Below are 14,749 nucleotides of genomic sequence, written 5' to 3'. Positions count from 1 at the left end.
AACACTATCTTCTATACACTTCAGGCTTACTTTCTGCAATCTCCAGGCACTTAACTTAGTCACTTTCCCACCAAAAGGTCCTTTTCGGGTTGTATACCTTCCCGAGTCAAACTAAAGAAGTATGATAAGTATCTCTTGCCTCCCCAGTCCGATAAGGCAGATGTGGTTTATAGAGATTTAAAAGACAATTTAAAAATTCTAGTTTCATTTGAACTGTGTGCACTGTCTGATTTTTACCCAGCCACTTGCAGTGCGTGTCCTATTTCTAAAGGGGAAGATGAATGTCATTATTAACAATGCTTGGCTCTTATTTAAGCTCTTTTCTCCTGCAGCATTTAATGTAAAAATGCTCTAGCCTGGGCAATGACTTAGAGAGTATTCTCCATTCTTTTCTACTTTCAGGAATATTCTCCACAACACCATTGGACTTGTGTGGGGAGCCTCTTTTCTCACTCAGTGCTGGCCATGGTCCTCAGATGCTGTATCATCTTAATTGTACTCATTTGGTAATGCTCACTCAGTTGTTCAGGGAGAGAACTGAGTTCAGCCATTGTTGTTTGCCCGTTAGTACTGACTCATTCAAGAATAGGGGAACAGGACAACTAGGAACAAACAGAAGTGTGGTGTGAATCCTGAGTTGTGTCCCTTCTACTCTGGTTAACAGTTTGGAAGTTGCTCAAAAATCAAAAACAGAACTACAGCACGATCCAGCTGGCTATAAACTGAATAATAATCACCAATGAAATTAAAGTCATATTACCTGCATATCTGTTTACCAAGCTCCATTCGTAATAGCCAGATTGTGGAATTAGCTTAGTTCTCCATCAACAGATGAGTATATCCAGCAAGCGTGGTTTATACACACACATGGAAAAGGGTAAGTTGTAAGCATAAATATAAGTAGCCCTTGTTTTTACTTATATGTGGAATCTTAAAAATCCCAAAGTAGCCGGGCGTTGGTGGCGCACGCCTTTAATCCCAGCACTCCTGAGGCAGAGGCAGGCGGATCTCTGTGAGTTCTAGGCCAGCCTGGTCTCCAGAGTGAGTGCCAGGATAGGCTCCAAAGCTACACAGAGAAACCCTGTCTCGGAAAAAAAAAATCCCAAAGTAGAAGTTCAATCATAAGGGAGAGGTAGGAGTTCAGAGTGAGGAAGAAGAGAGTAGAGAGCAAGAGTAGGAATGGAGAGGCAATATATGATCAAGTGATGATATATATATATATATATGCAGAGAATAGTCAATATAACTTTATATAATTTATATATGATAGCAATTATAACTGGTATGGTTATAAGAAGATCATTAGTTTATTGATTCAGAATAGTCTCTGGCAGGTATGCATCCATATCACCCACCCACTGGCTAGGTTTACTTGGGAAGGTCTTTTTTCCTGTTTTTTTTTTTTTTTTTCATTAAAAAACCCATTTTTAAAACTTTACTTTTCTGAACATTTTCTATTTTTCTTTTATTGAAAATAGTTTTTTTTTCTTTACAATGTATTCTAATAATGTTTTCCCCTTCTCCAAATCCTCCTGGACATCTCTCATCACCAAATGAGGCCTCAGGTGCAAGGAATGTATTACATCTAATCCCTTTGTTGGGAAAGTGGCCCTGCAGGGACTCCTGAACAACCCAGGCATTGACAAAGCTATTGGGGAGATCTTTTTAATTGTTCTAAGCCCTTGACTGCAAAATGTCAATGATGCTGTCTTTTGACTTATGTAAAATTTGTTGTTGATGCTAAATTTAGAGGGACGTGGCTACAGAGACAATATGAGAGGCTAGTAATGTGGGGAAATCTAGGGTGACATTTAGCACAGAAAAACAATGACTGATAAGATGTGAATGATTTTGTTCCAGAGTCAATCTGCATGAACCGAAGCCTACTCTGAATGTCTTAAGTTAGAATGTAACAATCATAATCAAAGAAAGAGAGGCCATCCATGTGACGGGTATGGGAGGGCTTGGGTGAGTGGAGAAAAGGAAGGAGGGAGGAGATGTAATTATATTTTAATTCAAAATGTATTAAATAAAAAGGAAAGAAAACAGGCTCTTTCAAGCATCCTGTGGGGTAAGGTGGTTTGCTTGCTTTAAAGCTATGATTTCTGCTGACCGGAAGGGCAGTTTATTATTTTGTTGTTTCGGTTACGTCATAGAAAAGTTATTTATGGCTCTCCTTTCTGAAGTTGAACTCAGGTAGGAAAATGCTTCGTTTCATTTTTGATTGTACCTCAGAAGCCTTCTTTTACAGGGACAATGGTTCTACAGTGTAAGGTTAACAGCCTTGTCCTCTGTCTTTAACAATGCTATAAGATTATAAAGCATCTATTAATGTTTTTTTAAAAAACTTATCTTCATATGCAGGAATTAATAAAGATTTTGACATTAAGGATACTTTAAAATGATGCTCAAACAACTTTTAGCGGGAGCCAGGATAGCAGACTGGTTGGTAGAGCCTGGATAACCTGTCTTGTAAAATTTATCTTTTTTTTAATTTAATGATTTATTATCCCTACTTTATTGTCACAAAGAAATGAGCAAGTAGAAATTAAACCGGGAAAATTGAAAGCTTGTCAGGAACATTTATATGGATCCCAGATAAAGAGATCAACCCACACGGAATCATTAGTTATGTACCTGAGCATGGTGGCTGTGGTGCTCTGGCTGCAGTATCTTAGTGACTCCATGCAGAAGTGTCATTCCTGTGCCCTGGCTTCATGAGATTTGACACCAAGAGTTTTGAACTGAAAATACTATGACATATGCCTAGCAAAAGATTTCTTTTAAAACTTGTTAATTCAAATTTAGGAATTGGGGCCATTTATCATGAAGCTTGAAGGATAAAATATCAAAACATAGACTTTTATATAAAGAAAATCAATAAAAAGCCAGAATGAACAGCTGCTGATTTTATGTGTTGTGGTAATTTAGGATATTAATTACTTCTTCCCTAAAGAATAATTAATGACGTATTCACATATATACATTTACATATAAAGGATTAAAATCACATTATATTTTACAACTACTGTCATTAACAATATCACTATTACCCAAAGAACCATTAAGTTCAGTTTCAGCTTGAACCCATTGAGATCAACACTGACTTCCCAGAGTCTATTGAAGTATGTTTTCTTAATCTTAGCCATTGTAACTGGAGTAACATCAAATCTCAAAGTAATTAAATTTGTGTTTCCCTGGGGATGATCATGATGAACATTTTAAGAATATTTTATAGCCATTTGTAGTTCTTCTGAGAGCTTTATTCAGCTCCATAGCCCACTTTTAAACTGGGTAGTTTGTTTGGTGTTTGATTGAGTGAAATGTACATCCTACATCAGATGTCAACTTGGCAAGGATTTGTCTCCATTCTGTAGGCTGCCTCTTCAATTGATTAGCCATTTCCTTTGCAGTTCAGAACATTTTTAATTGTTTTCTGCTAGTGTTATTCCCTTGATAACTGGAGCCTTATTCAGAAAGTCCTTCCCTGAGCCTGTATCCTGAAATGCACTCCCTGCTCTCTGTTGTAGAAGATTCCAAGTTTCGGGTCTAACATTGGGGTACTTGATCTATTTGGAATTGGGGAGGATCTTTGAGGAGTTAATGGAGGAACTGGGGGGAAATATGACCAAAATACATTGTATGAGATTCTTAAAAACTTAATAAAAATACTAGCACAACAAACACAGCAGCAGAAAACATAAAAACATTAACATTTGCTCCTATTATGTGTGAAGGGCAAATTTGTAAGGCTATCTTTTAAGGTGCCAGGGTACAGAGGTGAGTTATTCTTCATGGTGAATGCTGTTCTCCAGGGAGGAACTGCCCAGCCTCCATCTCACTGAAGTGACACAAACAAACAAGGCGATTTCATTCCTTGGTCCAGGAGACACTTGTTTTTTAGGGTGGCCTGCAGTTCTGAGGAGCCTTGCCTGGGATGGTCAGTTAGTTTCTCATCTAGGTGTGGGTGTGTAGGTTAGGTTCATCCTCTCCAGGTCCATTGCCAATGTGATTAGCACCACTACTAGTTTTACTTCTCATGCTACTCTTGTTAACCACTGCTGTGGCACTGATAGAAAGAACAAACAAAATAGAGTGATGGTGACTCTTGGCTAGGGTTTCCTGGGAATCAGCTAGTAATCCGCTATTGAACCATGCACCGGAAGCTGACAACCCAGATAAAAATGTTATGTCAATAACAATCTAATAATTTGAAATTTTTATTCATTTTATTTGTAAAAACCAATACCAACAAATCCTCAAAAATGTCTGGATTACAGGTGATTGCGGACCTCCCAACTTGGGTGCTGGGAGCCAATCTCTCATTTTCTGGAAAAAGCAGCCTATCTCTCCAGCCCATCCAAAAGGCTTTGAAGTAACTCAATAAAAAAGATATATTGCTGTATTGACATATAGGTAAAAGGATACGATGACAGTTTAATGTAAAAATTTACTCTGAGTTTCCTGGTGGCCAAAAGATGGTTTGTAGTTATTTCTCTTTTTTGTTTGTTTTTTTCTTTCTTTCCCTGTGAACCATCTGCTTCAACACCCTTTCAGAAGTTTATTTAAAGCCAGGTGCTGTTGGATGGGCACCTGGGGCACAGAGATGAAACATATTTTCTTTGCTCTGAAAGTGTTTACTGTTTCTTGGGACAACAGTTGGGCAAACCGATATTATACTCCAGCGTGCCCATTTCCAGAACAGGTGTGAGCCAGGGGCTGCAGAGCAGAGTAGGTGAACGTGTGATCTGCCTTACACTTAGGAGTGTGATCATTCCAGCGAAACTACACTTTCCATGCATGTACACTGTCGTTAAGAAAATGTAAAACAAATTTTGGTGGACTAAGGAGATGGCCCAGTGGGTAAAGCACTTGCCATCCAGACACAAAGAGGTGGGTTTGGATCCCTAACACCCGTGTAAACCTTGGCGAGTGTGTGCAATCCCGGCTCTCTAATGGCCATCTCCCTAGTGTCCACAGCAGTGAATGGCAAGAGAGAATGTTGCAAACAGGGTGGAAACCAAGGACTGGCTTTTAAGGTCGTCGTTGTCTGACCTCCAATATGCATGCTGTGGTATGCATCTCACCCTCAAAGATTAAGAACAAACAAACAACAAAACCAGAAAACATCTTTATGACTTTAAATGGAGTAAAGTTACTATATTTTGAGTAAGCGATTTATAAACATTACAATTAAGCTGAGGTTGGTCTGCTCGGAAAATCGATCCAGTGTTTTGAGTACTTGGCTGGCACTAAGGAACCTCTTTTCCCTCTGTCCGCATTCTTCCCTCACTGTCCTTGAGGATATTTGTCCTACTAGGGTCCAGGTGAAGTACTTTGAAGGTACCATGCTGCCTAGCTGAGTGTTATTCACAGGATAATCCCCATGGAACCCTATTGACACCTGCAGGTCCACAAGGAAAATGCACAGGCGTGGTCCTCAGCAAATGAAGACCTGTTTTTATTTTGTGTTTAATTTCCAGGAGGTATATGATTTACCCAATTTATTTAAGGGGTTCAGTGAGATAGCTGATCAGGGAAAGGTGCTTGCCCCCAAGCCTGACAACTTGAGTTTGGTTCTTGGAACCCACATAGGAGAGAACTATCTCTAGTAGTTTGTCATCCCCCCGAAGAAAACTGGCTCTCCACCACAGAAGCCTTCAGCTGCCTCGGGGTGGGCCTTTGTGAGCTGCTCCCACATCTGTGCTGGACTTTTGACTGAAAGCTGCCATCTTTGCAGTAGCTGTTTGATGAGGTCTAGACTGCTTTGGCCTGATAGATCTTTCTAAGGTATCATAGACTTGTAGGTGCTATACTTGTTTTTTTTTTTTTTTTTTGAAGGTTACAAAGATGTTGAGTGCCTTTTTTGCCATTTCCATCACTCCAGTTTGAATACTAATCTATTCATTTTTTTTTAGGGGCAGAGAGCTAAAGTGGCAAGTGAATGCAAGGTGGCTTTGCTATTAGCATTCTTCACTCATCCCTAGGCACTCCTGAGTGGGATACAGATCCACTGGGCCTTTCCACATATGAAGAATAGAATTTCTGACTCAGCCTGTCATCACTTTCATATACTTTGAACCCCATTTGCTGTTAGCATCCCAGTGAATGCCAGTGCTGACTAGAGATATGGGTGCAATCTTATCAAGTCTTTCTTCTCCCACCCTTACCCTTTCCATATGACCTAGAGTTCTTTCTTCTCCTGCTTCCACCCTTCTACTCTCAACAACTGTCATCCCTTGTAAGGTTAATGTTTTGTGTTTTCTATCTAACTCTTGTCATGATAAAAAGAAAGCCGTATATTTCTTCATGCACTGAAGGTGAAGTTGCTATAATTTTGTAGTTAAGGATGTGGGCACTTAAGTAAAAAAGCCTGGACTTGGATCTGGACTCCATTACTTTGGCTAATGTGATTTTGTAAGTTTGAATAAATCTCTAAGACTCTGTAGATAGAAAAGAAAACCAAATTTTCCTGATTGGGTTGTGGTGAGGACTAAATACTATCAATACTTCTCATAGAAGCTGGAACAGAACAGTCACTCAAAACACTAAAACATAATGCTGAGCCTTGCTCAGTTCTTCCACCTAAGACCCTTTAACCCCGTCACTGCTACGATAAAGCCGGTATGTATCTCTTTGGCCTGCCAGGTAACTGCAAGCTCCCTCAGTCTTCTCACTGCTGCTTTCCGGGTCCACCCTTACCCATCTCTTCTCACACACACACCCTGACTCTGGCTATTTCCTTCCTCATCCAAACACCAGCCGTTTCACTCTTAGAGACTTTTACCCCTCACATTGCGTGGTGTACCAGTTATTTCAGAAAGTTGCTTTCATGCTCTAGGACTCCCAAGGAAACTTCTTACATTTGTATAGCAGTTGCCACCCTATTGTGCAACCCCAGGTTTATTTTCTGTTCTCTGATGCTTGAATGAGGGATTCTGAGTTCTATTTACTTTTTGGACCCAGTTTTTGGTACTTTCAATTAACTTTTCAACATACTAATAATAAAACAGAATCCACTGATGTATCTTAGGAAATTCACAATGTCTAACACATTATAGGTATCTCGTTAATGTTTTAAAAATAAACATATGGCTATTTGAATTTCATGTATCCTTATTAAATATTCATCTTGTATAGAAACATATAAAAATTAAAAAATTAAGTTATTTAGTCCTGATTTCTAAAGGCTAATCTTCTAAGAGCACCTAAAGTGATCTCATGTAAATCAGTGAGATGGCTTTGATAAAGTTGCATAGCTTTTGGTGGAGAATAAGAAATGGTTATGAAATAATGAGATGGGCTAGTTTTGGTCTGTGAAGTATCTTCCTGAAGGCAATTTGTTTAAGCCTTTGCAGATGACACAGAAGACCAGGAAACTCCTTTTAATCCCAAAAGATGAATAGACTGGAGGAAAGCTTGTGCTGGCTGACATTGTGTGAGCCACATTTCTAGCTGTGGGCCTTCTGCAGTGACCTCCAGTGTCCTGTCTTTTGAAAAGATTGAGATGCATGCTGGCTTCTTAGGCACTCTAAGAAAATTAAAGAATTCTGAAAAAGTTTCATTAGAGGCCTCTTAGGCCAGTTCTGTTTAAATGCGCTCTTTCTATCGGAAGTGCTAGGTCACTTCCTGATAATGTGGAGGAAGGTGCCATTCCACTGATTGCTGTTGCCTGTAATGCAGGAGCTGCCGGATGCTCTTTTGTTTTCTAAATACCATTTGCAAATGAAAACAGACTTGCCTGGGACCTTGGCTGATTTCAGAACCAGATCATGAAAACTGTGAATTGGAGAATTGTATGTAAGACAGCAAGTTCACAAAGTGAAATGGAGGTGGGGCCAAAGGGTCTTCCAGGACCAAATCTAGTATCATATGAGAATCAGTTCTTATTCAAAAGAAGAAACATGAGAATGATGGGATGATTTTTTTTAAATGTGCATTGTTGTTTTGTTTGTGTGAGGGTGTCAGGTTCTTAGGAACTGTAGTTACAGACAGTTGTGAGCTGCCATGTGGGTGCTGTGAATTGAACCCCGTCCTCTGGAAGAGCAGCCAGTGCTCTTAACCACTGAGACATCTCTCCAGCCCCCTAAGGTTTAATATATATTTTTCTTTTTTTGCCAAGACATGATTTCTCTGTTTAGCCCTGGCTGTCCCAGAACTCTTTCCTCTGTAGACCAGGTTGCCCTTGAACTCACAGAGATCTACCTGTCTTTGCCTCCCAAGTGCTGGGATTAAAGGCGTGTGCCATCACCACCAGCTTTGATTTTTTTTTTTTTTATGTAAAAGAATGTCAGTTAACAAACGAGGAAAAAAGATGGAACTGGAAAAAAATCATTATTTTACAGTCCAAGTGGATGATGGCAAGGATGGTTGGTGATGTCCACTGGGATAAGTGGTTTAGAAATAAGACAGACACAGGCCTTTCACATTCAGGCTAGGTAGGAATATTAAAAACAAGACAGAGAGAGGTGGGGTAGTGGCCAGCAACGATCTTAACTAAACGATGGACCTTCGAACTAGCCAAGAGATGCAACAACTCAACACTGTGCCTTCTGATGGGATGGAATGTGAAGTTTGCAGTATGAATTTTTCCTGCCAGTTAGACTTCAGATCTCAGGCACTGCAGATACTGAAGGGACAGGTTAGTGAATCTATAGCAAATTATCAGTCAAATGAATCATATGGGATGTCTTATAAGACTGTCAGTCTGGACTCTTCATAAAATTCAATATAAAAGAAGAAATCTTAAAATACATCTACTCTGAGGTTGCCTCTTCTAGAAATGGCTGCACAAGCAAGACTTGAACAATAGAACAAAGAACTAGAGGCAACTAATGACTGCTGAAAGAGTTAGAATTAGCCTCTCCTAGGGCTGAGCCCCCTCTGCGGTTACCCAGTACTAAGTGGTCAGATCTGAAATCACATATACACAAAACAAAAATGGACTTAGCAGGTTGTATTTGTATGTGAGTGCATCTAACAATAATATAAAATAAATGAAGCTATCAATTTGAAGAGTAGTCTGGGAGGTGTCAGAGGGAGGTGACTTAGGAGGGGATTGAGGGAAGAAAGGGAAGGGGGAAGTGATATAATTATATTGTAATTAAAATGTGCTAAAACGGAAATATATTCCAAAGATCAGGTAGCCAAATGCAATTAAAACTGCCCGAGTAGATCTCAGCTTGAGTGAAACAGATTGAGGATGGAATGGTTGAAATTTGAATAGCCAATGGTTACTCATTGTTAATTCTTTTAAAAACCAAGTTTGCAAGTAAGATGAAAGCTGGGCTTTTGATGTGTGCTAATGTTATTGGTATGTAGGGAAGCATTCTGCCTTCTCAGAGATGCATGGTGAATGATTTAGCAATGAAGAAAACTGTCCGAACCCTCCTTTCCAACAGAAAAGAAAAACAACAACAACAAAAACCCACCAAGTATAATAAAGTGCGCATGCACAAAAGCATTCCTAACATTGTTGTGATTGTCACAGACTGGAGTACGTGGTATATTATTCTTTCAATCTTTGTGTTAGATTTCTTAAATAAACTGGCAACAATGAATAGAATCAAAGCATAGCAAACATTATAGGGGGAGGCAGTCTGGTGGGCTCAGCTGTGTTTGGGGCCTCCCTAACGATGTGCCAGCCCACCTCATCTGTCCCTCAACTCTGTTTCTGTTTGTGCCCACAGCAGAACACCCAGGCGTGTAGAGTGCATGGCTAGCTTAGTGCGCTCAGTCACTGTGAAAGTCTCCTGGGAGTATTACTAGAGAAGCTTAAAGCAGAGAGAGCTGTTTAGCATTTCCAGTGTGGATGATGTTGCGGGCATTGGAAAATGGTTGGCTAGAAACAGCTATCGAACAGGATAATCAGGCTTTGAGGCTTTGCCTGGAAAAGCAACAGCACCCAAGTGACATTGTTCAAATCCAGCAAACACTTGTTGAGCTTAATAGAATTGAACTTGTGAAAGTGAAGTAAGGTTAACACTGGCTCCAGTAAAGGCAAGGCCTGTTTTTCAGGCTGCGTGACTGGTTTTCGACTGTTTCAACTTTGATTGATGCTTCTTGCTTTTCTGACTTCGTGATCAAAGCACTTTAGTAGAAACCCGCTGCAGTTTTTCCTACACATGGGGAAAATGTGGGTTCGGTGCAATGTCTTCAGAGGGTGGCTTTTGCAACCATGGTGAGCTATGAGTCTCTTGTCACTTAATTATGTAAAAAAAGAAAATACTGCAAGAGAGCAGTTGCATAATTCCCCAGAGAGTAATTATTGCCAGCCTTGGCAGAATGCAAGGCTTTTAATCTGTAAATAAGCTATTCTGTGTGGAGGGGCAACATGCAGAGTGGTGCTGTGTTGGAAAGGTCTCATGAATCTTTAAAAGGACAGCAGTGGCTGCAAGTGCTGATTGGTTGCTGTTGGCATTTCAGGGGGTTGATGATGCATCCCTTGTGGTTTTAACCCCTCCTGAAATATTTAAGCCTCTGAGAATGATTCCTGTAAAGGGTAAAAGGTGTCTAAGTTAAGTTCATGACAAATCTGAATGCAGAGAAAACAAGATGAGTTTTCTCCAAATTTATAAATACACGAAACCCAAACGAGATACAATATTGCCAGTCAGTGCTTTGGAAACAAATAAATACAAAGATACAATAATTATCTAATATGCTACTGGCTTATGGAGGTTAAATTTTTTTCTGTTCCTTGGTTTTGAGATGGTTTCATGTAGCCTAGGCTAACTCTGAGCTCACTGTATAGCTGAGGATGACCCTGAATGCCTAATATTTCCTCTGTTGCCCTTGTGAGTTTAGATTACAGGCATGTCCCACAACAGACATCAGAAGATCAAGTTTATGAAATGATTTTGGTATTATTGACATATTGTAAGCGGCATTTATTTAAAGTTTTTGCATAAGTACATAAAAATGTAGGATGTTTGTTAAGGTTGCTCATGTTTCCAAAAGAATTAATTTACTAAGCTGAGAGTAGTCGTTGCTTATGTCTAGACCATCAATGTTGACTTGATAAACGGAGGCAGAAGGATTACTTTGAGTTCAAGGCCATTCTGGGCTATATTGTGAGTCCCAAGTTAACTTGAGTGACAATTTAAGAATTTGTCACAAACAAACAAACAAACAAACCCAGAATGAATTTGCTTCTGTGATAGGTGTTTAGGTGCATATGTGTCCTTTAGATATTAAAAGTGAACATCTGGTTCTTAAGTTTTCCATAGCATCTTCTTGTTCATCCAAGGTCAACTCAGATCTAAGGTCAACCTCTGCATCCCAACATAGGAGCCCCTCTCCTTTGTCTTCTCGAGGACTTGGTTGTATAATGATGCCTCTTTGTGGATAGCTTTCTGCTCCCTGACATGTTTCTGTTTCCCTTTGCAGTGCCACTCAACAGCCTCTACCCTACCTTCACTTTCACTCTTCCCTCTGGAGCAGGATCTGCTCCAAACAACCTTTGACCCAGTCCCTGTCCCCATATAAAGCCCCTACTGTCAAGAAGTCTATAACCCTCACTGCCAAGTTCCCTAGGCAGTGCTGATCTCCATCTTACTGGTCACCTGGAAGATCTGATGTAGTTTGTCTCCTCATCTACTTTACATGGCTTTGGGAATGCCTATTCTCCTGAATTGTCTCCTTCAGCACTGGCCACTCTTTCTCATACTCCTTCGTGGGCTTCTCTTCCTGATCGCCTAAGACTTGGTGGTCCAAGTCTGCCTCAGTCAATGTCATGGTTAATGCTTTCTCTACTCTAAAGCAGTGGTTCTCAACATGTGGGTTGAGACCCCCTCCCCCAGTGGTTACATATCAGATATTCACATTACGATTCACAAAAGTAGCAAAATTATAGTATGGAGTAGCAAGGGAATAATTTTATAGCTGTATAAAAGGGTTGCACCACCTGAACTGTATTAAAGGGTTGCAGCATTAGGAAGGTTGAGAACCACTGCTGAAGTTTCCAAGCCTTACATCTGAAGTCCAGACACCTGGGCTGTAGATTTACATACCCAATCTTTGCCTGGCAATCAGCGACACCTCAGATGCAACACAGTAGGCAGGTATCCATGTTTGTCCAGCCATCTCTCCCTTGGACTTGGTGCAGTAGCCTCCTGTTTCCCTGACTTGTGCCTATGCCAGTGTCCTTCAGTCTGTCTTCAACACCCCGTTCCCCAAAGACCCTTAAAAGCCTTTACATTGTGTCTCACCTTTGGCCCAAGCATCTGGGATTTCCCGTATCAGAATAAAGGCTACTCAACAGGCCCTCCCTTGTCACAATACCTTTATTTTTCTCCCCAGCACACTCTTTCTGCTCTACTGTCTCTTCCAGACACTCCTACCTTAGACCTTCTCACATCTCTGTCCCCCTCAGTGAGACTGTTTAACCCATCCTAGTTAAGCTTGACCTGCCCCAGCCTTCCTGCTCTCCAGATCCCTTCTCTAGGCACTATGTAAAAACATAAGTAAAACAATTTAACTTAAGGGATTGTTCCCATGTTTGTGTTTAGGTGTCATCTCATATGGCAGTTTTAAGTTCCAAGAGGGTACAAACCATGTTTGTCTGGTCACAGCCAGTTCAAAGTACTGCTGGCTGATCAAAAGCGATAAGGTGGCTTAGGAAGCTAGGTAATGCATATTGTCTTTGGTGTGTAGAATCCAGATTTGAAAAAGACATGAGAGCAGAATGGGGTGGGCATTTGGAAAGAGGAAGGGAACCAGAAGCTGGTGGGGGGACAAATGATGAACATGCACTATACCACATGTAGAGCATTATTTTCATGGATGCATGAAAAGATAGAAGAAGAAAAAAAGTGAACATTGGTCCTTCCTTGATCCTTTTATAATAGCATGTGTATGACAGAAGACAGGTCACACTCAGAAGAATTCACTATATACTGTTGTTTTCTCTCCCTCAGTTTCTCTGCCTGAAGAATATCCGGACATTTCTGTCAGCCTGCTGTGAGACATTTGGAATGAGGAAAAGCGAACTTTTTGAGGCATTTGACTTGTTTGATGTTCGTGACTTTGGAAAGGTACTGATTGCTTTTTAATTTATTTTTTAAATATAGTTCTTGGAATTGAACCAGAGTCTTCTATATGGTAGGCAAGGGCTTCACCATTGAGCTACAGCTCTAGCCCTTGCCTAGCATTTAATTTTTTACTGGAGATTATTTAACTCAATCAACATGTCTTAAGAGGTCTGTGCATCTGCACTGTATAGTTAAATGTCACATGTTGGTGGTTTAGCAAATAAGAATAAGCCACATTCCAAAGAAAAAAATCAAATGGCAGCAACAACATTGGAAGTGATTTAAGGCAGGGGCACCCTTTATCCACAGGTGGTCTTTCCTGCTCTTGCCTCCTCCAATGGTGGATTGCCGTCACTCATGTCCCAGGACCAATATGCTTTTCCTCCAGCCTTCTCTCTATCTGCAAATCATCTCACTTTTGGAAGCCAAGAATGTGCCCTGTTCTCAATGTAAAAACTTTGGGCAATATTTGAAAAGGTAAAGAAATATGGGTATGGGGTGTTGCTAGGACAAGCCCAGGGCTTTATATATACTAAGGATGTACTTTCCCTGAGCCTAGCATTACTGGGAGATTGTTGAATTGCATTTCAGAGATATTTTCACGTGGAAATGGTTTTAATATTTATGTTATTAGTTTAGTGAACACTAAATCCATAATGAAAGAAATCATATATTTTTGGTCAGGTGAGATTAATTCAATGGGTACTGGTGCTTGCTACCAAGCTTGATGACCTGTGTGGTACCCAGGACACATGAGGGAGAGAAGTGACTCTTGCCAGCTGTCTTCTGATTTCCACATGGATAGGATAGAGTTTGGCATCCTCCCATAAGTAAATTAAAAATTAAAATCATATTTTCAAAAATTGTAGTCTTTTATGAAGTGATATGAATGTAAACCCCTTTCATGTGAATAGCCCGAGTCAGTTAACTACATTGCATTATGAAAGTAGGCAAGTATGAAGAGCAAGAAAGTAGGCTGAGTCTGGGGTACAGGTCTGTGTTTCAAAGCCTGTCTGACATATGCAAGGCTTTGGTGTTGATTCTTAGCTGCAAGTTGTGGGTGTGTGTGTGGGGGGAATCTAAGTTTTTCTTTGTTTTAAGAATTTTTTTTTACTTCATTTGTATGAGTGCTTTACCTGCATTTATGTCTGTGCACCACAAATTTGTCTGGTGCCCTCAGAGCCCTGGAATTTGAGTTATAGATGGCTGTGGGCCACCATGTGAGTACTAGAAATCCAACCTGATCTTCTGCAAGAACAACAAGTGCTCTTAATCTCTGAGCCATCTCTCCAGTCCCCATCCTTATTCTTTAATTTGGGTACTAGTATCTTCTCAAACATCTGTCTGAGACTGGCATTTTAATTTTTTTATGAGGTTATCATCAACTTTATTCCCAAACCGCATAAAGACCTACATCACACAAAGGCCTAACAAAGAAAGGGAATTACAGATCAATTTCTCTTATAAACAGTGATGCAAAAATACTTAATACACTCAAAAAACAAATCCAATGACACATCAATAAGATCACCCACCGTGATTGGTAAGGCATCACTCCAGAGATATAGACATGGTTCACCATACATAGATTGGTAAATGTAATCTACCATATAAACAAAATCTGAAAGTTAAAAAAAAACACATTAAAAAAAAAACTTTGAGACTGGCATTTTAATTAACTTCTAAGATGTAATATTTGGTCGTGTAACAAAAGCCAA

General features: G+C 40.0%; 1 protein-coding gene across 2 annotated transcripts in view; it reads left to right on the top strand.

The window, feature by feature from the left end:
* Vav3 (vav guanine nucleotide exchange factor 3) overlaps positions 1 to 14,749 on the top strand; it is a 330,956-nt gene that overhangs the window by 61,483 nt on the left and 254,724 nt on the right. For both annotated transcript variants that reach the window (XM_027395541.2, XM_035451854.1), the window contains exon 2: positions 12,918 to 13,034. In XM_027395541.2, coding sequence (XP_027251342.1) covers positions 12,918 to 13,034 — 117 coding nt within the window. The remainder of the gene's footprint in view (positions 1 to 12,917; positions 13,035 to 14,749) is intronic.

Source organism: Cricetulus griseus (genome assembly GCF_003668045.3).
Source record: "Cricetulus griseus strain 17A/GY chromosome 1 unlocalized genomic scaffold, alternate assembly CriGri-PICRH-1.0 chr1_0, whole genome shotgun sequence".
Taxonomy (NCBI): Eukaryota; Metazoa; Chordata; class Mammalia; order Rodentia; family Cricetidae; genus Cricetulus; species Cricetulus griseus.
The sequence above is the reverse complement of the archived record's forward strand: the minus strand, read 5'-3'. Positions and strand labels throughout refer to the sequence as shown.